We start from the raw sequence: 26,866 nt of genomic DNA on the forward strand, positions 1-26,866 counted from the left end.
ATGCAAATCAAGTTATTTAGTTTCCTCCGTCTCCCACAGTTACGGAAGTGCACCACAGCGTCAACCAGCGTCCGGCAGCAGCCGCACGGGATGAGCGATGGAACCTGTTCATCACATGCACACAGCTTCACTATTGATTGTATCACTGCGGAGAGCTTTCTTAACACTAAGAAAATAACTCAGTTAAAAAGACTCTGCTCAGGCTTTGATACGACAAATTCCAACTGAAAACCTGTAAGTGTAGAATTTGAAAAACACGGCTACAGCTAATAAAAGATGCTGTCAAGTTACTTCAAGGCGTGGAAAGTAAAGCGTGTTCAATGAGATGGGCAAGATATCTCCCCTGTGCTGCATCAAATTTGTTTGTGTCATATGTATTCACTGGAATGCTCCTTTAAAAAGCACCTACTCTGTGTGTGCCTCCCTGTTGGTTTTGTTCCTGGGGTGCTCATTTGGCATGCTTTCTGCATTGCTGCCACCTCCCTGTGGTGTCTTTCATCGCTGACACGCTACGAAAGATGCTAAATGTTTCCTGATATTTTGGTGTTTTTTCTTCAAACTGTTATGCCTTAACCATGTCTGTTTGGATTTGTTTGCAGCTTTAATTAAATCCCTCTGAAAACTTTAGAGATCATACATATGCTACCGGAGCTGAGAAAGAAAAGTAAAAGAAAGAGAGAAGTACAAATAGAAGTGATAGATAGATAGATAGATGGATAGATAGATAGATAGATAGCATAGATAGATAGATAGATAGATTAGATAGATAGATAGATAGATAGCATAGATAGATAGATAGATAGATAGCATAGATAGCATAGATAGATAGATAGATAGATAGATGGATAGATAGATAGATAGCATAGATAGATAGCATAGATAGCATAGATAGATAGATAGATAGATAGATAGATAGATAGATGGATAGATAGATAGATAGAAAGATATATCTGTGTAAGAAAAACTAAGGGAGGAGGAACGCAGGGAAGGAGAGAGCTGCTACAGAAGGGAGTTGGGCGGGGCGAGGGGGGCGGTCTGCACGCAGTGGATTGGAAAATATCGAAGACGCGCACGCGCTAATCCCATGATGGGGCCTCAGTTACCGGGGGGATGGGAGGGGTCTGTGAAAAAAAAGTAGGACCAGGGCGGGGAGCATCTTGCGCTCGCGAGCCTCGTCCCTTCCTCTCGAGCCTTTTGTGTTTTGAAACTCTCATATCTCACATATCAATAATTCAAGCGCGCGAGAGAGAGAGCACAGACGGAGCTCCCCCGCGCGCTATGAGTTCTGCTGCCTCGTCACTCGTCCAGGGCCCCTCCGCACAGCGCGCGACTCCTGCTTATTGTGTTTCCAAGTGACAGCAAAGCTGCTGAGAAGTGAGGAGAGAAGAAAAGAAGAGGTGAAAACTGGAGACTCCACTGGAGATGCAGGGACAGTAAACTGATTTCAGAAAAAAGGAGAGGTGCCTCAAAATAAACCGTGTGGTTTTCCCTCCAAGAGACTCCGCGAGGGAGAAACAGTGCGCAGTGGCAAATTCAATCCTAGAAGACGGAGAGTGGCATCTAGTTGTAAACAAGCTTCATTAAGGTTCATCTGGGGGAACACTGGGAAACTCTTTCACCTTACTTTCTCAAGGGGAATAGACCCGCGGCGGACGGTGTGAAGACGAGCGAAGAAGTTCATCGTTCGGTCCGGTATGTTGGCGTTTTGCCTCCTGGGTGCCGTGTGGCTTGCGGTGAGCCCGGCTCGCGCTCAGAACGAGACGGAACCAATCATCCTGGAGGGGAAGTGCCTCGTGGTGTGCGACTCCAACCCGGCCGCGGACCCCACAGGGACCGCACTCGGGATCTCGGTGCGCTCCGGCAGCGCCCAAAGTGGCGTTCTCCGCAGTCCGGAACACCAACCATGAACCCTCCGAGATGAGCAACCGGACCATGGTCATCTACTTCGACCGGGTAGGAGAATACATTTATGTTCTCTATCAACAATACCAACAAATCAAGGAAGGGAAGTTAGTTTACAACTGTTATCAGTCAGTTTTACGTCAGTTTCACGCCATTTTACTTCAAGGGAATATTACTCTATACCGGATGACAGAATTATCAGCTAACATTTAAAGTTAAAGGTTTAGTGTGAGAATGTATATGGCTTGCTTTGTGTGACGGTTGTTAAAAAAGCCTGGAAGGAATACACGTTGAGCTACCAATTAATGGCTTAAAGTAGACTTCAATGTCACACATTTCATACAAACACCAGACACAAAAAATAGGATGTTTTTTTCCTATTACCCTATTTTTCCTTTTGATGCACGTTGATACTAATACAAATGGTTAGGGTTAAAAGGTGTATGTACAATTAGCCTCAGGCTGACAAAGTTTAGGAGCATGTTGTGCATACATACAGTTCATAGAATCCAGGGTGGATATGGTGGCTAGATTTATGCGCAGCTGCATCTCGTGCACCTCTGGTAATGGTCTCGTGGACATCTCCACTCGAGATAACTAACAACGGAGCGGAAATAAATCTGTCTCTGACGGTAACGATTATTTGTATAGGTAGCAGTTGGGAAATAATGGGCTGGTAGACAAGCCCTTTGAATATTTCAACTTTTCAGAGCTGACAATAAGGGATATGGGAACTGACATCTCGCCAAATAATTTAGTAACGGAAGGTCGCGAGGGCTGAGTCCTCCCCGCCTCCCGTTAAAGGTTAATTATCTCTCAAACTGCCGTTCAATTACACGCCAGTTCGCCTCTGTCCATAAAACCAGTCATTTGGCTGCAGATACATAATTGAAAATACCATTTAAAAGATTAATTAAGTCCCCTTTCATTTCCCATAAAGTTTGGAAGTTCTCACAGAGTGGGGGGGGGGGCCTAGATAAAAGCAGACAAGTGGATCTGCATGTGTGGTCCGGGGCCTGAGGGGCCCTTAGAGTCCATTTCAAAAGGCTATCTTAGGAAGTATTACGAGATGAAAAAGTAGGCTGGAAAAATGAAATATGGACTATAGAAAGGTTTCACCTCTCTGATAATACATTGAAGATTTTGATATAATAAACCATGTTTATCTGAGAATATTACTAAACAAAGGGTTTACATTTAGTGAAGACTTTGCATTTAGTTGTTGAAATGCTCTTTGTTTGTGTATACATTATTTATGTAATCTGAGTAGAAATCCTGTAAAAGAAAAGCAGGATAAAGTATTTTTTGTATCAATTAATTAATTATTTCTTTCTTTCTTTCTTTCTTTCTTTTAGGTTCTAGTAAACGTTGGGAAGAATTTTGACGAAGAGAGAAGTAATTTCATCTCACCGCGCAAAGGGATTTACAGTTTTAACTTCCACGTAGTGAAAGTCTACAATCGCCAAACTATACAGGTAGCCTTCTTTTGTGTGTTTTTTGTGTTTCGTATGTCTTTTATGTGTGTGCCTTTGTGCCCTTCCACACTTTTTCTCCCTCACAAAAGTTGATTATCCGCCGCACTGGAAGTCGTTTTGTAGTTGAGATGTCTTTCCCGGGAGACAGCGCAGGAGGCGGGCGTTAACATGAAAGCTGGTCCCCCGCCGGCCCGATCATAATTAATCAATACATGCAGAGAGGACAGAGCCGAATCAAGCGCGTGCAGCCGTCAAAAGTGACGGGGGGTGCGGTTGTAGAGCGCGAGGAGGGCCAGGCGGCTTCAGCAGCTTTACTTTCAGCACCATGGACAGCGACGTTTCCTCCTGTGTCTCAGCAGCAGGCTGCAATAGATTCTTTAGAAATATGAAAACATTAAGTGGACGTTTCAGTCACATTGGACAGGTTTTATGTAGATATTAAAAATAATGTTTTCTATTACATTACATGATTTATGATTATTTACATTTTTTTTCAAAGCAACTTACGTGCACTTCAGTACAGACATCCCTATGGAAGCAATGTGGGGTTAAGTATCTTGCACATTTTAAGACTGGGAGGGTTTTTTGGGCACAAAACATTACATATTCATTATTCTTCATCAACAGCCATTATTAGGTATCTCTTGAAATACTAGAACAACTGTATGGCTATTGTGTTTTCACATGAGTGTTCTTCATCATTATGCCACTTGTCAATATGAGTGCAGAAGGTAGCATTTGTCCAGGTCAGTGCCTGCTGGGTGTGGGATCAAACCGCTGACCATATGATTGGTAAAAGCCTATCTAGCCCCCTGCCTTAAAAAACGCAAACAAATGTTGGCAGCGATAAGAAAGAAATTCAGGCAGAGGGACACAAAGTTTTAGGAGGTGCGAAAGAACACGGAAACAGCGAAGACTGGGAGTTTCACACAATGGATTGTATAGGTTTTTTTAGCCTAAGAGGGATATTTCATTTTCTTGTCCAGTATTTTGGCCACCTCCCACATTGTTTAAATAAATCCAAGCTCTTTGTTAACATTTAAATATGAAGTACATTTCAAACACAGACAGGCATTTGAATTGTCTCCCTCTTACACACAACACACTCATATGGGTTTCACATATAACTAATAATGTTTTCCCATTATTTGTTCCTCACACACACTGCTGCAGTATCACAACCCTCCTTTCATCCTACTAACTGGTGTTAACTGTGCCTTAGATTCAGTCTCCAGATTATTTTCATGTGTCAAGCGATGAAGCACTTGAGCAGTCTAAAGCCCATTTCCAGCGTTTAACATGCACGTGATGGCGCTTTACAAACCACACTGCGTTAATTACAATGTACCGCTTGCAAATTAAACTGTTGTGTAATTATGCTGTTGGCTCCCCGGGTCTTTGGCGTTATGTTGTTCTACTTATACTTTATTATTGGAGTCTTGAATTAATTAGCATGGCAGCAGCAGTAACAACAATAACAACAACGAGGAGGGCGGGCGATATGTGAGGGGTAAATGCTACGTGAAGCTCGGGCGCGCACTCCCAGTCATTTGTGTGTGACTGAGCGTAAATAGACCGTGGATGGCAAATACTGACTCATGGCACTATTGTAATTAACTCTGTCATACCAGGCAGAACACGATGCCTGTCACATTAACATTAGGAGTGTTACTTGTGCTAAGTTGTGATGTTCTCAATATGAAACTGAGATATAAGAAGGAAAACAGTGAACGAGTGACTTGAGATAAGAAGAGATGATTTCCTGACTGATGCTCGTTAAAAGCCAGACTCTAGGCTGGAGCTGTGTTCTGTCACGTTTCTGACACGAAAACAGGTTGTCCTCTCTCCTCCAAGCCTGCTGCTCAACCTCTTCCACTCATCCTCCCATCCTCCATCCTCCCATCCAGCCATCCTCCCATCCAGCCATCCAGCGCATCTGCTGTGTTGAAAACTCCCACTGTTTGATTGCCTTAGAGGCAGCTACTGTGGTGCATGCAGGAGAAGAGAGGCAGCGGGGAGAGGAGAGTGATAGGGATGGAGAGGAAAGGCTGAGGACATTTGACAAAGGAGGAGGAAAAGATGGATTGAAGGTGAAAAAGAAAGTGAATAGGAAACAAAGAGAAAAAGGAAAGGAAATGAATGAACACCAATTGTGGGAAGAAAAAGAAAGAGAGACGTCAGAAAAGAACAAAGGATGGACAGGAAGGAAAAAGAAGGAGAAGGTTCAGGCAGGGCGAAGAGAGAAAAAAGCAGGCATCATGAGTAAGTATTGATCAGTGGCTGCTGGGTAGACGTACAGAGCGAAGGAAAAAACAGTTTGTTCCATCGCTCATCAGCGATGGAACAAACTGTGAGAGATGAGAGAAGTGATGTGGGTGTCAAAAAGCAGCTGGATCTCTTGTGTTTCGCCTAGCAATTAAACAGAAAATTGCAAATTGAAACCAATATATTCTCTGTTCCAAAGATAACTATACCTATTATCACACCTGTGTTCCTCTAATGAAGGGCTCACGTTGTTTTTGAAAAATACTTACAATATACATATCAAACACGTTGTCTTTTTTTTCCTTCGGTGTCGTCTGTTATGCACAAATCAAACTGAAACAAATGAGTCCTATATCCCTTACTGAACATCGTATACCTACAGCTTGGAACAAAGAGCTCACGGATCAGAAAGGCAAACCGACGAGGCGCGGGAGGAAAACAATCAGAAGAGCTAGGACGTTAGCTTGTCTTTGAGCAGCAGGTGGGCATCACAGTCCTGCTTAACTTCATGATAGAGCTAACTGACAGCTTTGCATTGATTTACATTACGATGGGTTCAAGCTCTATTCAATACACATTTGTATTGAGCAAAGGTTCATGGAATATCTTGATACAATTATAGATTTCACTTAAATCAATACACTTATTATTGGTAGGGTAATGTATAACAAAAATAACAAAACAAAGTTATTTTCATGTATGATTCAGGAACATTGGTGTAAATAGTGTGAGATTAGGGGCTTCATTAATAACCCTTAGATGCATAAGTGGGTCTTTATGGACCCGGTGAGGTGGTTTTCTTGAAGTATCTTTGTAATTACATTTTTTTTATCATTTCATATTCCAGCTATTCCTCAAAAAACATGTTTTGGATATCATGCCATTCAAATTTGTAATTTACATTTTAAGAAATTGTAGTTTTTGTATGACTACCCAAAGCTTCCATAAGTGGGTCAAAAATGACCCGCATTAATTTTCTATGGGAAAACGGTTTTTTTCAAAATGTAATTTTTTTTTCTAAAAGTATAAATAGTGAACAATTAAATATAAAATATTACAAATTATTTTTCTTAACCAAAATGACATAAAAACACATATTATTCTAATACGGGTCCTTTTTGACCCACTTATGGAAGAGAGTAGGGTCCAGGATTCAGGAACATTAGTGTAATTAGTGTGAGATTAGGGGCTTCATTCAAAAAAAGTTGTCCCACTTATTATTACTAATCAGTCAGTCACTTTTATTTATTTCAAATCGCCGTGAAGTGAATTTTCAGGATAACAACCTGATATAGACCTTCCTTAGCCTTTAAAGGAAAGACATATAGCAGAGTATATTGGACTTTAGTGAGGTTTTGTTGTACGAATAAGTTACATTTTAAGCAGTAAAATGCCGTAGAACACCTTAGCATTCAGAAATGGCATTCACAAGCCTCGGGTCACAGCAGCTCTGTAGGGGTGAACACTTCACAAGGAGCACATCTAATGCCTGTGCTGTGTGTGTACTAAGCCTTCCTGCTTTCTCATTTTCCCATTGAGGGATGGAAACCTGGAGGCACTGCTTCAAGCTGTTTATGAGCACGCTGCTCCGATTGGACCTTTACACGCTGCTCTTTGGGTTATAAGAACTTATTTTATTATTTGACCCAGAGCTGCTGCTTCGGTCTGCAACAGAGCAGAATCCTTTCAACTCTTTCAGAACCAGCCCATGTATTGCTTTGGTTTCCAATACACACATTGTATTATTTAACGAGCGTAGATTGGGGCGTCCCGTGTTGTAGTAAGATATTTGACACCACATGCTCTGTTTTGAAATGCCATGCAGTCAAAACAGAACAATAAATGCAGTTAATTGTACTGCACACTAAGGCAAGATCATTGTTAGTAATTGCAAAAAGGTATAATATCATTTCAATTCCATTCTTAAACTAAATTGATTTTATGATAACTGTCGTAACGTATTGGTTAAACTCATTAGTATGCAGTTAATTTAACAAAATATATTTTGTGTTTTATATTGGTAAGGGTTTTAAAATCCAAAGACTTATTATGAGGGTGTCCTTAACCGGTATCAGCTGATTAAAACGTTTTTTTTAGAGAGAATTTTGTTACATTTGACATTGTTACATGTTGGTTTTATATGATCGATAATGAATATGATGTGTGACTGTTTTCTATGAGGTTGTCCGCGAATAAAATAGTTATAGCGCTGCAATAACGCTACATGAGCACCACTTCATTAAAGTGTTCCGTTTTAAAAACACATTCACTCTTTAAAACCGCTGGGAGCAAACTTTGAAAAAGCCACATCCCTTCTGGATATCTTTAAATATCATCAGACTGTTTATTTAATATAGTCTGATTCCTTATGCAGCTTCACACTACAGCCAACATAACGCTAAACAGTCAAATCTAGGCATACAAATCGGTGGTGAGCCAAATACAACAGATCAATATTAATGTAGAAAATGGGCGTCTTTTCGTCTTAAAGCACCTAAAACATCACTCATACGGTGAGTGTCACAACACTGGCATCAAACTACAGCCTTTGTGTTAGGGAAGTGAGTGGCCAGCAGTGTGGTGGTGTGTTGCACATTGTTAAGTGGGAACTAGGGCTGCTCGATTATGGCAAAAATCATAATCTCGATTATTTGGGTCAATAATTGATATCACGATTATTAACAACGATTATCCATTTACTTTGAAAACATCAATTTATTGGAGGAAAAAAAATGTGAACAGCATGTTTTTAACAGTTGATTACCCTGAACTTTAAGTATAATTCAACTGAAAAACCCAAAAAAAAAAAATAATAATAATAATAGTACAAAAATAAGCGTTTTATTTCGATTACGTTGTTTTCGTAATCGTTGCAAGCCATAATCGTAATTGCGATTAAAATACGATTAATTGAGCAGCCCTAGTGGGAAGAGAATCAACTGCTTGATTTTTTCTATGAAGATGAAAACATAGATATACACTAGTCCTCTACCACTGGCTCAGACCGCATTCATCTATACAGAGGGGATGCAGGGAAAAGAGACACCAGTCCAAGCCACATAAATAAACTCCTTATCTGTTCCTATGTTCTCCTGCCTTTGAAGGGAAGGGGCAAGGTGAAGAGACTAGATAATGAAGTTGGTTTGCAGCTGGCCAGAGAAACTGTATATCCTGCGAGTTGATAGGCCTCACACACAAGCTCCTTTCAAGGGTGTGTATTGACAATTCAGATTTTTGTAGAGTCATTTTTAAACATGTTGCTGAAAGGGATTCTGTGGATGGCAATGATGGCACAACTAGTGGATGGATTTCATTTTCTCCAGACTTGCATGGTCGCCTGATGATGACCATCTGACTTTGATCACGCCTTCTGCTTTGGGTTATTTATTTTTATTTTGTATTTAGCCTTTATTTATACAGGTGTAACATCTCATTTTGCTTTACCAAATTATTACCAAATTATTCAAACAATTTGTTAGGTCTCACTACCTGCTCATATCAATATTTCATTTTAGGATGAAATTCAACCGGGGTGTTCTGGTTAGGCGATGCAGTGAGTTATGATAAGTAAGACAATTAGAGATGTGAGTAAGGAATACATTACTGCTAATTTATGCAATGTAAAATACCATAGGATTAACCTATTACTAATGGCAGAACTACACTAGCAGAAACATCCGGAATGCTCCAGCCTGACTGGTTTTCATCTTCCGACACTAACACATTCCTCCAATCGCTTCACTGGCTACCTGTGGCGGCCATAATTCGCTTCAAAACACTGGTACTGGCCTACTGTGCCGTTACTGGATCCCGTCGTTCCTATATCCAGGACATGGTCAAACCACACACTCGAACATGCTGAAGTTTGACCAAGGTACCCCTCTATTTGTTTGCTAGTTTGGCTTTACAAGGGTGAAACAAGCTCCCTGTGGATATTATGAATGCTGAGAGTCCACACATACTCTGTCAAAGTTTGATGTACACTTGTTTCCCTGACATAGAGCCATGTCTCTGGGATTTTGCTTTATAGAACATTTATGATCCTAACAGGTTGTTTTCACGTTGCATGGCTGCGTATCACCACCGCTAAGCTTAAAACTAAAAGGTGGACTTCAGTTCGGCGTGATTGCCTTTAGTAGCCTCGTTTAGCCACTTGTTAGCAGCCACCATTTTTAGGACACACAGAATCTCAAAAGTCTATTTCAACCCAACTTTATTTCAGGCATTTAAGAAAAAACCCATTCAGAAAAAACATTGACTTTTTTTTAACTTCATACTAGTTATTTTCTCTAATGTGACATTTGTATGGATTTAATTGGTGTCAGATATGGTGGTGACCATACTGGTGACATGTCCATTAAAATCACCCATTATCAAAAGGATCTCATTGGACAAATGTGCGCTATTACAATGTGAAGTTCAATCAGTCAGAGAGTAAGAAAAATACATGTTTCTCCCAGTGGGTGTTTGTGTAAATGGCATTTATAGATACCCCCTAACACGCACACACACACACACACACACACACACACACACACACACACACACCACACACACACACACACACACACACACACACACACACACACACACACACACCACACACACACACACACACACACACACACACACACACACACACACACACACACACACACACACACACACACACACACACACACACACACAGTTCATTATGGAAAGTTGCTCTGGTTAATTCTCAAGTGAAAGTTGTTGAATTCATTCTCTTTTAAATGAACAAGACCCAACAAAACATATTCATTACTGTAGACATAGTAAAAGCAATTACATGTTCTTTTGGCTTGAAGCAATGTTTAACTCAATAACTCTTTCCTGAATCAATAATTACACACAATCTCGTTGAAAGTTACACTCTTAATCGTGATTGTAAATGTTAGAGGGAGGCTTGTTTGAGTCAGCTTTTATAAGGAGAGTAAAACCATGGTGCTGACATCATGCATTCAGAAAGCTTTTAAAGAGGCACATGTACTGCTTGATGTACTAAGAAGTCCTTCAGTTAGTCACACAAATCAAAGTCTATATTTTTGTGTAGCTTACAGCTTCAAAGTCTGTGACCCTGGCTGCTGCATCACTACCAGTCTACCAGTCTACAGCTATGTTGCTGTGTCAGAGCAGGACTCAAAGTCTGCCGTTTCTTTGGTGATGTCTCAACCAGCAATATCCAGAGGAAAAAAAACATTTAAAATCCAATTTTAGCCTTCATATTATATATTCAGTATGGATTGGCCTTCATTTATAAAAAACTGGTCTTAAAGTAGTTTTAGTAGGTTTGCCACATCCTTTCTCATAGTAAAACAAATGTGCTGATTTGGGGATTAGGGTTTTAATGGTTCAGCCTTCCCAAGTATCGTAAAAACTGTCAAAGTATTATGCGTTCAAACTATGGCAGATTTTCGTAAATGACAGTTCAACCTTGTCCAGTTTATCTAGAATTGCTAAACCTTGAACAGTGATCGTCAGTGATACGTCATCGTCATCATCATGTGTGTGTGTATAACCCTAGCCCAACGTTTTGTCGGAGCATAATGGTAAGACTTGACCCTTGTCAGAGGGGCCAAAGTTATAAAAAATAGATAATATTAAGTTGGACGTTTAGAAGCTTACGTGCTCCATCAAGATCAAATGGTTCTTGGTTATTGGAGTGTTCGATAACAAATCGTATGAGGGGCCATCTGCTCTCAGTGAAGTCCTCATCTGACCTTTCTTAATGAATTGTCTTCTCTTGATGTGTTTTGACATTTAGCTGTTGTTTAGAATTTCCATAAAGAAGAAACATGATGTTTGAAGGATTTGCCCACTGGCTTCCCTAACTTAATGATGTTGTTCCCTGAGGCTAAATTGATGAAGACTGGTAAAGATTTGCTGTCATTCGTAAGATCTGTCTTTTTGCCCTGGTATCAAATGGAAATACTTTAGAAAACTTCTGACCTTTGCTATGGTTGCACCCATCACTTTGCAACATGTCTTTTGGATTTGATCCATCTATTGCTTGGATTTCACAGCACTCACACCTCAATCAATCAATCAATCAATGTTTATTTATATAGCCCAATATCACAAATGTTACATTTGTCTCAGTGGACTTCACAGTTTGTACAGAATATCAGTATGACAATACGACACCCTCTGTCCTTAGACCCTCACATCGTACAAGGAAACACTTCCAGAGAAACCCACAGTTTAAAGGGGAAAATGGGAGAAACCTCAGGGAGAGCAACAGAGGAGGGATCCCTCTCCCAGGACGGACAGACAATAGATGCCGTGTGTAAATCGAAGAGATAATACATTTTACAGCGTAGGTAGTCCAAATGTTTGGAAATGCATGTGTCTGTAATAAGAAGATGAATCCACGAGGATATCAACAGTCCTGTGGAAGCCATCAGGGAAGTAGTATGATGAGAGTCAGGCAGGACCGCAGAGACAGGTTCAGCCACGACTCGAAGTCCAGGACTCAGATCCAGTGCTCAGGATAGAGAATCCAGGACACACGACCACAGCAACAGGATTAGCCTCGACTCAGGATCAGCCAGGGCTCAGGATCAACCTCGACTCAGGATCAGCCTCGACTCAGGATCAGCCAAGGCTCAGGATCAACCTCGACTCAGGATCAGCCAGGGCTCAGGATCAACCTCGACTCAGGATCAGCCTCGACTCAGGATCAGCCAAGGCTCAGGATCAACCTCGACTCAGGATCAGCCTCGACTCAGGATCCCGGCGTATATATGGACACAAAAAAAGAGATTTGGGGGAAACTGGGTTAATCGGAACATGAGAGTACACAGGTACAAACAGCCAGAAAGACGGAGTAAGATGCCCCCCCCAACAGTCCAAGCCTATAGCAGCTAAACTAACGTGTCTACATACATGCACTCCCTTAGGATAGGTTGAGGGAAAAGGGTAGCAAGTAAGAAGTAGGAAACAGAGGTGGAGAGGCACACAGGGAGAAAGGTCCCCACTGGAACCTGAATTGGTTAGAGGTAAGGAGTAGGTCTGTGGCTACGTTCCACACTCCCGGGCCGGCTAGGCCTTCTCTGCAACCTGTTACCCTCTATTAGAACCTTTGCTTTTCTTTCTGTGAAGATCCAAAAGCCTTCCATGATAAAGGCCTTACACCTACCAATGTATCTGACTAGGTAGTACTGATAAACAGCAGACCAGTTACAGCTTCATTTGGTACTAGCATGTTTCAAATGAACAAGTGGGCCACATTACCATGGTGTTACATGCTTCTTACCACTGTGCCTGATTTGGCCAATTACAATGAAAAGTTAGTAATTCCTTTTATGACTAATGTGCTTTATCCATCAGTGCACATCCATCACTGCAGCACTGATAAAGGATAGAGATTCTAGAAGAAACAATGACTGTCTTTAGTTTGTGGTATCTACAATGGGACTGTAAGATATAGTGCTTGACGGGAAACTGTTGTAATGCCAGCGCCATGTACAGCAATTATATGGATTGATATTGGCCGGGGGAACAATGCTTTTCCCTCAATAGAACTGAATAAATAGCAGATCAGATGTAATCCCTTACATAATCACTTACTAATGCTGTTATGTAATTGTTTCGTGCCAACGGTACCTTTTTTTTTCTTCCTACTGACAGACATAACATGTTAACTCGATCTTCAATTTGTGGACTAATAGCATTCAAAACGGCGTATTATACATGTTTACAAAACACATCTATGGCCCACTGAGAGTAATAGGCTGGTAATTGCATTTCTAGATTTGTATTTTGCTAGAAACCACCTACTGTTGGTTTCCACAATATGTGCTCAAAAGGTACATCAACAAAGGACAGACATTGAAAAATGTAAAAGCTTGTTGAAGCCACCGAATAGACGGAGTTGACCTAAATAAAGTCCCCGGCCAGACTCTAATTATGAAAACAATGCAAACACAGTATGTTATAGAGAATTCTGCAAATTGAAAGTATAAGGAGCAGGCAGATAGTTGCAAATGCTAATAGGATTATATCTAGCCTCGTCATATATTTCCACAACATTATTACAAATGTTGCACAACAGTCTATTGTAAATCACTATTTGCCCGAAGTCCCTTCACTCAAACAGCATAGTCTTAGCAGCAACCCTGGATTGGAAAGTTGTACTTCCACATGTATATTTTCCACATCCACGTATATAAATATATATTTTTTCACTTTTAATGCTATTTTATTTCTATTTCAGAAAAATGTTGGACTGTTTATTTGTTATGTCTTAATTTCTCGTATGTGCATTGCCTTGCTGCTGCAACGCAAACATTTCCCAAATGTCCTATCTAACCCTGGGGTTCTTGTCTTGTTAGTTCCTGCTTTTAAATATTAAGTAAACATCCCGTTAATACTAGCTCCACCCAATGTTCAAGTTTTAATAAATATGTACATTTTTAACACTAAGATCAATACACCACTTTCCTAAAAATAATCAGTTGTAATGTGCATGTCTTTCTATCACATTACCTTTAAAAGACCATCAATGTTATACCAATAACATATCTCACATTCCCCCTGTGATGTGACCCTGGAGTAACTTTGATAAAACTTCAAAAGAACTTCTAATACTGGAAACTTGGCCATTTCAAAGAGATAGGCTGTCAAAGGCCCCGGACATAGGCATCATTATGCATGTATCCATCACCACATCTATCTGTATCAGTCTGTAAAGATGGTGGAGAGAAAAGGAAAGAGAAGTGACAAGAAGGAGAGTAGTGAAAGCAAAGGAAAATATGGAGAAATTAAAGAAGAAGGAAAAAGGACGTGGAGAGAAAGAGAGACAGACAAAACAGTATCATTGTCATGTCAGTGGACTGGACAGGAGTTGATGATGCAATAACAGGATGTCATCATGTCGTCGGCATTAAGTGGTGCACTGAGACGTCAGAACACTTCTATTTACATATCAAGAGGCAGATTTTCTTTTTATCTTTGATTCCCTCCAACCTTCTCTGTCCATTTCACTCCTATCTCTATCTCTTCTTTTGCCTTTTTTGCTGCCTCCCCATTACCTCCCTCTCCCACACACATTCCGATACTCAACCAGTTAATTGGTGCTCATGCATTAATGAATCTGTTCGATGGTGGCCTGACACCGCACAGCCCTATTATCATGATTTTATATTTATGGTTGGTCATTGTAAGGGTTTAGTTGGCAGTGTGTGTGTGTGTGTGTGTGTGTGTGTGTGTGTGTGTGTGTGTGTGTGTGTGTGTGTGTGTGTGTGTGTGTGTGTGTGTGTGTGTGTTTGAGTGTGTGTGTGAGAGAGTTTTCATTGGTGTGTGATGCACACAGGCAGAAGCAACATTTGATCTTCATTCATAGAGGTGTGTGTGTGTGTGTGTGTGTGTGTGTTTGTGTTTGTGTGTGTGTGTGTTTGTGTGTTGGGTGACAACGGACTCATCCTTCCACAGCCACGGTCACAGCTTTATTAGAGCTATACATCACTGGCACACGCCACACACTGACCAACTGTGGCGGTGTGTGTGTGTGTGTGGTGTGTGTGTGTGTGTGTGTGTGTGGTGTGTGTGTGTGTGTGTGTGTGTGTGTGTGTGTGTGTGTGTGTGTGTGTGTGTGTGTGGGTGTGGGTGTGGGTGTGGGTGTGTGGTGTGTGTGTTGGAGGAAGAGAAGGATGGGGGGAAAAGGAAAGAGAGAGATAGCAAGAACTAACCCAAAAGAGATTTGTATGCTTTGTTATCTGTAATGTAATTTACTCACTTGAGTGAAGCTCTGTAGAGCATTGCTCTAGTTTTTAGACGTTAGCAGCTTTTACACAGATGCTAACAGCTAACGTAAGCTAGCTTTCTTGATGATTTTAACACTGAACCATTGTTCAAAATGTAGCCATTTTAGGAGGAAAATATAATGTGTCACCTACATGTGTCAATGGCTACTTTTATGCATCCGAAACAATCTTTGTTTTCACATTTTCAAAATGACTGGACCACTGACTTTGGTTATGAAGTCTAAATGAAAGAACTGCTCTTGCTGATCCCTGCTAAAAAAATATAACATGGCTGCACAGTGGGACATAACATAAAACCGATATTTCTCTCTCATATGTGTCCTGATTTTATTCCTACAGAGTCAAACATCTCTTAACTGCCCCATTATGTATTTTAAGAGTCAACATGCCAAAAGGCCATTATTGACTGGTAGGTAGGCCCAGCTTTGTTTCAGATCCCAGGTCTCACTTGCTCTACAAAGCAGAGTATTTCAATGATTGACTGCAACAAAGAGACATTGTCTGCATGGACTCAAAACATGTGGGTTCAGGGAAGGGGTAAAGGCTTGTAAGTGTGAGTTTCACATGAGTGAATGGTTGGGTAGGTCAGAGGCGGGATTGTGTCTGCATGGTCTGTGTGTGTATCTGAGAGGAACAGAGAGATGTAGCAATGCTGGCATCTCTGTCTCTGTTTGGAAGCATTACATGCACACTGGACAGGAACCATGCCTCCCCCTCCCTCTCACTATTCAGTCTGCCTTTCTCTTCCTCTTGTTTAATCCCCCCTTCTATCCATCCATCTATCCATCCATATGCATGTTCTTCCTGTCTGTCTCCCGCGTCTCTTCTCCCTTGCTTTTTTTCTATTATGATCTAGAGGTTAATGAGGCTAACTTGAAGACTTTGGCTGCACCTCTCCACATACAATTTTCTTTTTAGTGTCCGTCATCCGTATTGAAAGTAGTGCTCCGTTGGACGTTTTGGGTGGGGGAGGAAGTACTTGATATTTTTAGACTGGCCTCTTTTAAATGTTTCTGCTTGATTTGTTGCAAGAAAGAAGTGGATGGTAAAAGGGAAATAGATAACCCCCCCCCCTTATGTTCCCAAGTTGTAGTATTGTTTGTGATGCTGTCAGGTCACCTTACATTTTCTTCAGTGCTAACAAAACACAGGACACACTGCCTTTCTTTTTATGGCTAATGCTAGTGTAGTTCGACACATTTAAACAAAAAGCTGGAAATATAGGATCAACCAATTATACAAATAAAAAGTTGTCTTACTTAGTGATCTAGTTTAAAAGTAAGAATCTTTTTTATTATTTTTCCTGTCAAATGTATTTGCCTCCTCAAGCAATTAGATCGTCCCGCTAACTGCTGATAGCTACTGCAAGCTATTTTGATAAGTTACATCAATATGCTTTCTTGTAAACAGTAATGCTTTCATTGGGAAAGAGAGAGGAGAAGAGAATTCATTATGTCGTGAAAGCAAACCTTATGGAGTGGTGCAGTCATGAGGTCTTCAAATCTAAACTGAGTTTTTACCATTTTACCACTTCCTGTTCCCTTGTCTCAGAGTCATTGGTTTTTGTGTTTATGATTCAGAAAACGTCAGCAAATACTTCACTGGAAAATTTAAAACGGCGTTTGCTAAGAAGTGACTTAATAAGACTAGGTTACCACGTCCAACACGGGTTCGCATTCAACACAGTGGTGGTGATGCATGGCATACTAACCATGCTATAGTTTGTTTAAAAAACAAATCTCATTGGCTTCTGTTAAGTGACCCCTTCTTCTAACTTCTGGAATGGCCTACAAAAATACTTTGATAGATTGAGCCACATTTTCCCCGTTCATTTATGTATACATCAGTTTTGTATAATAATAATAACTGAAACTATTTAAATGTATTAAGCATCACTAAAGATTTCAAAAATATTTGACAGACTGTGTATCCTTTTATCTCAAACCCACCATCTTCATCATAATTGCTAAAAATCCTTGAAAATCCTCCACTAAAGGGGTGTTTAGTTCATTTCATTATGAACTTGTTTCCTTTATTTACCTCTTTATGTTGCTTGGAGCGTTGTCAGTTATTAATGATAGCCGCAGCACAGCAGGAGTAGATCCAAACATAGTGTTTGAGATTTCAGAAGTGATTTTATTCTCATCTCATTCACTGCCTGGAGATTTTCATCAACAGTTTCCTATTTGTAATCAATCAAGTTAGATTCTAATTCAGGAGGGTTTACCTGTAAGGTGGCCACTCTAATTGGGTGCACTCTGCTGGAGTAGACAACACGTGTGGTGGTATTGTACATTTTATTTGCTGAATTGTCCAGGGAAATAATGAGTCAAAGATGTCAATATTCTGCATCCCTTTATTATAAAGACACAGGTAATAAACCAATGTATTGTACACCAGTTAATTACGCTGCAGCTGTGACTTGGTTTTCCACACATTGGCATATTAAACTAACGTATTCCTTCAGTCTAGTCCTTGAGTTCACTATAAAGAACCGTTTGAAACCTGCTGACATTAGTGACCTTTCCTCATGCGAGAGCGTTTTTTTTTATGCCACTGCCTCAATGGCTGAGACTATTTATCTGGCTCGGGACTTCAAAGTGAGGATGAATATGGATCAGGAGAGGGAGTACGATACTGTCAAAAGTGGAAGTGGAATAAACATACAAAGAGGAGAGTTATTTTCCCTACAGTACAAAATGGGCTACGTTCAAAACAGAGAGTCAAGACAATGCTCTCTGAGTGATGCCTCCTTCGCCTCACATTAGTCCCAAATGACCACTCTACAGACAGAATAATAGGTGTGTAATGATACATGCAACACAGCACCATTTATATTTAAATTCATTAAGGCCTTAACTAGATACATGTTTCATCATAGTGAAATGAACATTTTGCCACGACCCAGCCTGTGTTTCTACTCTGAAAAAAAAAAAATAGTTTAAGTACAGTCTGAATGTTTTCATCAAATGTACAGACTGGCTGTTCAGAATATCACACACACATTTAGAGACGCACACACACATACACATGCTAAATTCAGTTTGCTATTAAGAGGAGTGCTGGGCCGAGAGAGCTCTTGACTCTGACAGGCTCTCCATCTCCTACACACACACACACACACACACACACACACACACACACACACACACACACACACACACACACACACACACACACACACACACACACACACACACACACACACACACACACACACACACACACACACACACACACACACACACACAGAGATCCTCTGTACCGACCATCAGGTAGTTAAATGAGGTGGATAAGTGTATAATTATGGTAAGCTTATAACTGTGTCCCATCACTAGGCAACAGTTTTCATATAATTTACTTGCAGGTGGTGTACAGAAACAAGATGTGATTTTCTCAACAAGTCCTCCAACTCATACGACCAAATGGGTCGATTGTTTAAGCCCTTATTACGACCAAATATGTCGTTTGTTCAAGCGCTTAATACGACCTATAATTACGTTTGAAAGTTTTCGCCCTCTAGTGCTCCCGTTGAATGCAAACGTTACAGATGGTCGTTTATTCACAATTAACCCTCTCTGTAAAATCCTAAATTGTAGGATAGTTTGGCCATTAAAACGCTTTATGATTAGATTTCTAGCGAGAAGTATATATTGTACTTTTAGAATCCACGTCCAGTCGATATGTAGGATCTATAGTGATAGATATTACGAAGATGATTTGAGGTTTCGTCAGGAGAACGTGTATATGCGGCAAGCTTCCATGTAAAGTTACGGGTTGAAAACAGTATTTCCGGTCTCGACGTTTTCATAATAAAACCAATGATCAAATGATTTAACAGTGATATCTGCAGTACTCATCCACTAAAAAACATCAGTTTATCCTAGTTAATTATACGACATTAATTGGTTTAAATTGTGTACAATGCTTTTGTGTTTTTCCCATAGGGTTTTCTCTTTCGATTCTGAGAGACACATTTCTTTTTTCAGAGGTTTTGATAGGCTAAAATCACGCCGCAATGCACGTCGGGATATGGTGTTTATGTGATATGAAATCGGAAAACATTTTAAAAAATAATAATAATACTTTATTCCGAGTGTTCTTGCTTTTCTCTTTGAAAGTCATCACATAACGGCATTGTAATACACGGTTCGGCTGCATTAAATATTGCATATCTGCCGTAGATATGTATTTATAGAGCCCTGATCAGAAGACCTTTTGACAAACTGGAAGAGATGCCACCAAAACTGAATACGTGACGTGGACCATAAAATATCAACAATTAAACAACATCTTCCATTTCTTTTCACACAATACGTCTCCTTGCAGTATCAACACTAATTCGGCTGACTTTTATATTTGATCCAATAAGTAGATAGTCTGTATTTACACCATAACGGTGCACAGCTGATAGAAAGGGATTTTTTTTGTAGTTTTTAAAGATATTACTGATTTTCTGAACTACCTTTCCAACTCGTCATGCAGTTGACTGTTACAGGTCTATAAAAGTTTATGGTACAATGCATAAGCTTCACATTGAGAGACTGAAACTGTATTTTCCTTTACTGTTCCGTTTTAATTTCACAATAAAGTGAATAGTCATATTATGTTTGATATTATTATGTTTTATTAACTAGACCACTGGTCTAAACCGTACCTCCTAGTGGTTAAAGCACGTTATTGAATTTAGTTGTTGAATAAGTTTAATTTTTATGAAAACATTTAAATATTAAGAGTAGCCTACATACAAAATAGGGGTCAATGATAGAAATATAGAATAGAAAATATCAAGAAGATACTGTAGTGATCTCTACAATAAAACAGTTTAGTGCAGGACGTCCAAAGATATTAACAGGAGGATGTGAAAAACAGACTGATAAGGCTGAATTTTACTCAGGTGTAACGAAAGTCTGATTTGAGGGTTGTTTATATTTCACATCATTAATCAGAATCTGCAAAGTAACAAAAATAAATGTAGTAGAGTAAAAATACCAGGTTGACCTCTGAATTGTAGTGGAGTAGAACAAAGTAGTACATGCTGCTGTAACAAAAACATTTCCCAAATTGGGATTAATAAAGTATCTTATCTTAAGATGATCGATGGCTACTGCCATATTTGCTAAATGTGCATCTGAACCTTGACAAGTGCATGTTTCAGGCTTATCAATTAACAACAGGAGGGGTCACAGACATAAGACCAGCTGTTAAATAAAGCTCTTCTGACCTTAGCTGTCATGTGGGTATATTAATGCTGCCCATTATGGGCACAAGCAATTTTCACCCATGTATTAATTATATGTTTTAAATTTGATAACACCAATGTGTTTCGTATCCCCTAAACCTCCAGGGATGTATACAGTTTAATACTGGCAACTTCTAATTGTGGGAAATACGAAAACGTCTTATAAAACTACAATTCCCAGTAGAGACGTGCCATAGAACATATTGCGAAACACACAATAGCCAGCATGTGTAATTCTGTGGGGGAGGGCTGGGCTGGACCCGTCCAAGTCCAGTTTTGGATAGTCTGGCGTGGTTCCATTCCATTTCAAAGAGCTGTTTGACATTCGGCGTAACCTTGTCGCACTGCCACTCCAACATCCAATCACAGAGCTTGAGGGCTAATCACGGGGTTTGTAAAGCAAGGCGGATGTTGTAGTCCCAAACGATAGCTGGGGATTCTGGGTAGTGTAGTGTCTTCGGAAAACTCTGTAGTGTCTAAACTCCGAAAAAAACTATTTGTTTCTCCGAATCGAAGGTTAAAAACACAAAAGCATTGTACACAATTTAAACCAATCAATATTGTGTAATTAACAAGGATAAACTGATGTTTTTAAGTGGATGAGTAATGGAGATCATTTGACAGTGTGGGGAATACTTCCGGTTTTATTATGAAAACTTCGAGACCGGAAATACTGTTTTCACCCATGCTAACTTTACATGGAAGCTGCCCCATATACAGTACACGTTCTCCTGGCGAGACCTCAAATTATCTTCGTATATCTATCAAACTGTAGATCCTACACATCCACTGGACGTAGATTATAAAAGTACAATATACACTTCTCGCTAGAAATCTAATAAAAAAGCATTTTAATGGCCAAACTATTCCACAATTTAGGATTTTCCAGAGGGTAATTTGTGAATAAACGACCCTCCGGAGCGTTTGCAATCGACAGGAGCATGTTGTTTCTTACACGACCACTAGAGGTGCTACACTTTTTAAAACGTGACTCTGGGTCGTATTTAGCTGCTGAACAATCGACCTATATGGTCGTTTTTTGTAGGAGGACAGGCTGGATTTTCTATCTGGATTAAAGTGCACTATGGAAAGATGAAATATGAAAACTGGCTTGCTGTGTAAATAATGTAAAGAAAAATGGCGTGATGTCTGTGAAAGAAAACATTTTTAAAAGCACTTTGTTGTGAGGTGGACGTTTGTACCGTACATCAGAGTTTGTCATGAGTGTATCTTTGTAGAGGAGACAGAGGCTGTTTTCTTATTGATGAAAAATGACAAAAATGTCCAACGTCCCGATGTTTTAACAGGAAACAGTAAAACAATTACAAGTGCTCCACCCGATATTAATGGCACCTCTACTTTCCAAAAAATCTATCCATCATTGTAAGCAATCAAAGTCTCAAAGCGACACATGTTTACCAAGCCCCCCGGAACCATTAAAGCCATTTTCGCAGTGGTCAAACGTTGGTACTAAAACTTCTGTGTCAGTTCATGCCATGGCGTAATTGGGTCCCAAAATGACGTTTTCCCATTGGCTAACATTGGGAGAGAGAAGTCTGTTAATCATTGTATATTTTAATATAATTATGTTTGCTAAATCCACTGCCCCAATATCAGCAACCAAAAGTCGTCAAATGTGTTAAAAACAAATCTAGGGTTACTTTTCCTCGCAATTGATTTGACGGAGAACCACGGTATATTTTTGTTCTCGAAAGTAATGCCATCTGGTCACATCGTAACATTTTTCAAAGAATTTGAAAAAATGATGGAATGCAAAAACTGTAGAGTTATATTTGTATTTATTCATGTTAGCAAACTATGGATAAGCTTAAAATGGGAATAATTTGGGTAAAACTGTGAGCTGGATATGGGGCCTGTTGACATGTGTTTTTGAGGACAAAGGAAGATGGGGGAAGGTGAGAGCATGTCCTGATTTGCATTCAACTTAGAACGAGCTACAGTGGTTGTGATATTAAGAGAGGTCCCTTGGGTTTCTCTGGTGGTTATCAACAGTAGCAGTTAAGTGAATACTGTTCAAACAATACCTGTGTTTGTGTTTTATATTGATTTCTCTGTTTTATCCTTTCATAAATGTAAGGACTACAAATGGCTATAAACATTCTGGGCTGGTTGGAGTAAACAGGGTTTTATTGCTCTGTGGGGGAGGTGTAGGTATGCAGGCCTTGAGACCTTTTGTTGTAAAGTGAGCCTGTTTGGTTTCCTGCTGGCCAGCGTTGCGTCTCCCAATGAGATGACCTGAAAAGATGACCAGCTGACCTAACACCAAACCCCTCCTTCTTACTCTGGTATATATCCGGTGGATCCCAAAAAGGAATTCGCATATCACCGCAGCACATCAATTCTCAAGTATCACCTCAATGCAAAACATATAGCAGCTAGCGTGGACGTTAGCCTCTTTTATCGCGTTCACACCAAAAAGAGCTGGTACTAAAATTAGTTCATGAGAACCTTTTTACCTCCACGAGAGTCCCTGCTAGAGAGCAGAGAGCTGCTAGAGAGCAGGGACTTTCGTACGGCTCTCTTGTGAGAAAAGAGCTATATTTCTGATTGGCTGGGCGGATTGCAAACCACGCCCCGTAAAACTCCCAAAAAGTTTTGTGAAGCCGCCATTTTATTATCCTCGCATTAGCATTAGCATTAGCCCAGCGCAGAAACGCAGAGAGACTAATTTATGGCAACACAAAATAAAACATGGGAGCGGTAGAGATGAGGAGGTGTCGGCGTTCTGGCCCCAACTCCGGGGACTTCCGGCCGGGGACTTTGGGCGGCAGTATACGCCGTTTGCGGCCTGCCAGTAAACCCAAAGCAGAAGAAGAAGAAGTGACGTCAGCGGCTTCATTTGCCTAATCCTCCCCCAGGTTCAAAGAGTTCTCATGAACTAAATTCTCATGAACCTTTGTGGGAAAAGTACTGCGGTGTGAATGCGCCTAATGGTATACTAAAATCCATGTGAAAAAAATTGCTTCTCACTGTTCTTAGGTCAAATATTTATATGTGATTAAAAATGCGATTAATTTCGATTAATTAATTACAAAGCCTCTAATTAATTAGATTAATTTTTTTAATCGAGTCCCGGCCCTAATTTTCATACTTTCATACGTCTTGCAGTGTGTCTATAAATGCAGTAGAACACAACCCCTGTGGTGTTTCTCTTTTCTTTTCAAGGAACAGCGAGTTTGCTCACAGAAAGGTGAGGAATCTCACAGGTTTAATATCAAGTGTGATCCTGCATAAACTGACATTTCTCCGAAATTCATTTCAGTTTGTTTCAGAACTGCAACTGTGCCATGGGTTGCATAAAACCATTCCTTACCGAAGCATACGGGGGGAACAAATCCAGGGAGCGCTCGTATTTCTGAGTGATGAAAGCTGGTGTCTGGTGTGTGTGTCGTCTGGCCGGGGAAGAGAGGGGACGCTTCACTGACAGCTCCTTCTCTTTGTAGGAAGACGATGTTATTCCCCATTGAGACATTTGTCGAGTCAGACACCGTGTGGGTTTGCTGTGTCTTTGTGTGTGAATGTCTCTCTAAGTCATTGTAAAATCTTCTCCGAGTGGTAATTGAAAAAAAAATCACCCTATATATCAATTGATAATGTGCTGACTGAACAGCACAAAGCTGCTCCACACACATGTAATGTTCTGTTGTGTTATCGTTCTTACATGCATTGCTACACAGGCATTTCGATTTTTCTTAATTCATTGAATTTTTTCATTAAAAAAAAACAAGACATAACAATATGGAAATGCCTGAAATGGGACACCCATATAAACTATCCAAAGCTTGAGAATATGGGCCCTGACACTTAACATGAAGTATTTACAATAGACAATGCTAACACATTTCAAATGGGAACAAGTGTATGTTAAAAACTGAAAAACTACAAGCAAAAAAAAAACACATAACACTAACCTAATACATTAACATCTAAACGAATCCTTACTAGTAAATGGTTTTAGTACATTAAAGAGGATTTCATATGCTTCTTTTCAGGTTGTATTCTGTGCCTCTACTTTGACATGTCCCCATGCTTTAATGTTCATAATTGTCTTTCTTTTTCTCACACTGCCTGTGCTGCAGCACCTATTTTCACCTTCTGTCTGAAACCAGAGCCCAGTCTGCTCTGATTGGTTAGCTGTTTGGCCGGCTCTGTTGGTTGATTGGTCAACTGCTTAGAGATATCCCGCCCCTTAACCTATCACATACAACGTTTTGGAGCACTAGCTAATAGAAGCAAGAGTGTTACGGTGTGATGTCATTATGTTGCCGACAATGGAGGCTTTTCAAGCAGTGTGTTGGAGAGCAAATCTTTCTAGGGGGAATTTGGGATTTTAGCCTTTGAAGACCATTTACATGCACACAAACCTATTAAAAGAATAATAGGGCCCCTTTGATTTGATCAATCTATACATTGGTATAAAATAGGTAAGACGTAATAAACAAAAACACATTAAAAGGGAAGATAATGGAACAAATGAAATCCCTATATTTCCCTTCTCGTGTTGGAAGCATTAATGAAACTCTTTCTCCTGTTTGCCCTGCCCAGGTGAGCCTGATGCACAACGGGTGGCCGGTGATTTCAGCGTTTGCCGGCGACCAGGATGTGACGCGCGAGGCGGCCAGCAATGGGGTTCTGATCCAGATGGAGAAGGGAGACCGGGCCTACCTCAAACTGGAGAGAGGAAACCTAATGGGAGGATGGAAATACTCCACCTTCTCCGGCTTCCTGGTGTTCCCCGTGTAGAGGGAGAGGAAGAGGAGGAGGAGCAGGAGGAGGAGGAGGAGCAGGGGGTGGAAACGAACGAGGAGGACCTGGGGAATGGCGAAGGAAAAGGCAGATGGAGGAAGAAGAGGGGCGTTGGAAAGAGCAAAGGACGTGAATAAGATGGTGGAAAAGAGAAGCGGGGATGTGACAACAGACTCTGTTTGGGACGCTGCATAGGGAGGAGGGAGATGTTAGAGATGTATGACACAGAGCGATTATACTTCGGTAAAAGAGAGAGGAATTATGAAGCCAGTACATGAAGGTGTATGGCCAGCTTCTTCACTTCCCTTCCTCCTTGTATCCATCCTTTTCATCCATCTGTTCCTCCCTCTGTTTTCTTCGTGGCTTGACTGCAGCTTTGGACAGCCAAAACCTTTTTTATTCTCTGCTGAAAGAAGCAAGTGATCATTTATATGTTCCAGCGTGTACTGAAGCCCGAGTGTACCCCCCCTTCTTTCTCCACATTCATTCAATCATTCATTCATCGATCTCCATCAACATAAGCTTTGAAGAATGTTTCTTGAATAACTGCTCCCCCCATATCCCATTTACTGTGGATATTTGAAGTCATTTGATTACATACATTGCACTGACTTCAGGTCAGACTCTAGCCCTAAAGCCAAACTCTAACTTCCATAGGAGGAACAGTACAATGGCACTCAAACACCTTTGCCAAGGCCAATGGTGCATTCATGTGCTACTTGGATGGTCCAATTTCCTGGTTGGGAAGTCGCTCTTCAAAGACAACATTCGGAATATTGGAGAACAATTATAAAGTAGACATTTCACAAAACACGGATTTAAGTTAACTGTAACATTTAGAAGTTATAAACACTCTCTATCAATCTTTTCAATACTGATTTGTGACTCTGGTGACTCTATCTAATGAACCTTAATGTGGTATTGATACAAGTCACACAGAAAGCATTGCTACATGCTACGTTACCTCCTTCTGTGTGTTTTTCATCTCTGGCAGCCACACAAACATTTAAATCCGCCTCCATCCTTTCCTACCGTGCTTTTATCCCGAGCTCCATCTCCCTCCTTCACTGCTGCTGTTTCTTTCAGATTCGTACCTCTCCCTCTCCAGGATCCTCGTCTCCTTTTCGACTATGCCGTTTACCCACAAGTGCAGATTTCTCTCTTTCTTTTTTGTATACCTCTGTTATCCCCTCACTCCCCCCCTCTCTTCCTTTCTGTCCTCCCCTCTCCTCCCTTGTGTCTGTCCTTTATCTGCTGCTCTACTCGTTTGCCTCCCAGCACGGATCCTTCCTTGCTATTCTTCAATGTTGGACTTTGGACACTGAAACCAACTTACAACCACGAACTCTATAATATATAGTTTATATATATATATATATATATATATACACATATGTATAAATATATATGCATATATATATATACATTTA

At 40.4% G+C, this 26,866-nt stretch overlaps 1 protein-coding gene across 1 annotated transcript; it reads left to right on the forward strand.

The window, feature by feature from the left end:
- The first annotated feature begins 1,201 nt into the window (after positions 1-1,201).
- Positions 1,202-26,866, forward strand: cbln1 (cerebellin 1 precursor). The gene is given in 4 exon segments (XM_034205877.1): positions 1,202-1,868; positions 1,870-1,953; positions 3,258-3,377; positions 25,236-26,866. Coding segments are annotated over 4 exon segments (576 nt in total). The 5' UTR covers positions 1,202-1,694; the 3' UTR covers positions 25,434-26,866.

This window comes from Gymnodraco acuticeps, unplaced genomic scaffold (genome assembly GCF_902827175.1).
Source record: "Gymnodraco acuticeps unplaced genomic scaffold, fGymAcu1.1, whole genome shotgun sequence".
In the NCBI taxonomy this organism is placed as follows: Eukaryota; Metazoa; Chordata; class Actinopteri; order Perciformes; family Bathydraconidae; genus Gymnodraco; species Gymnodraco acuticeps.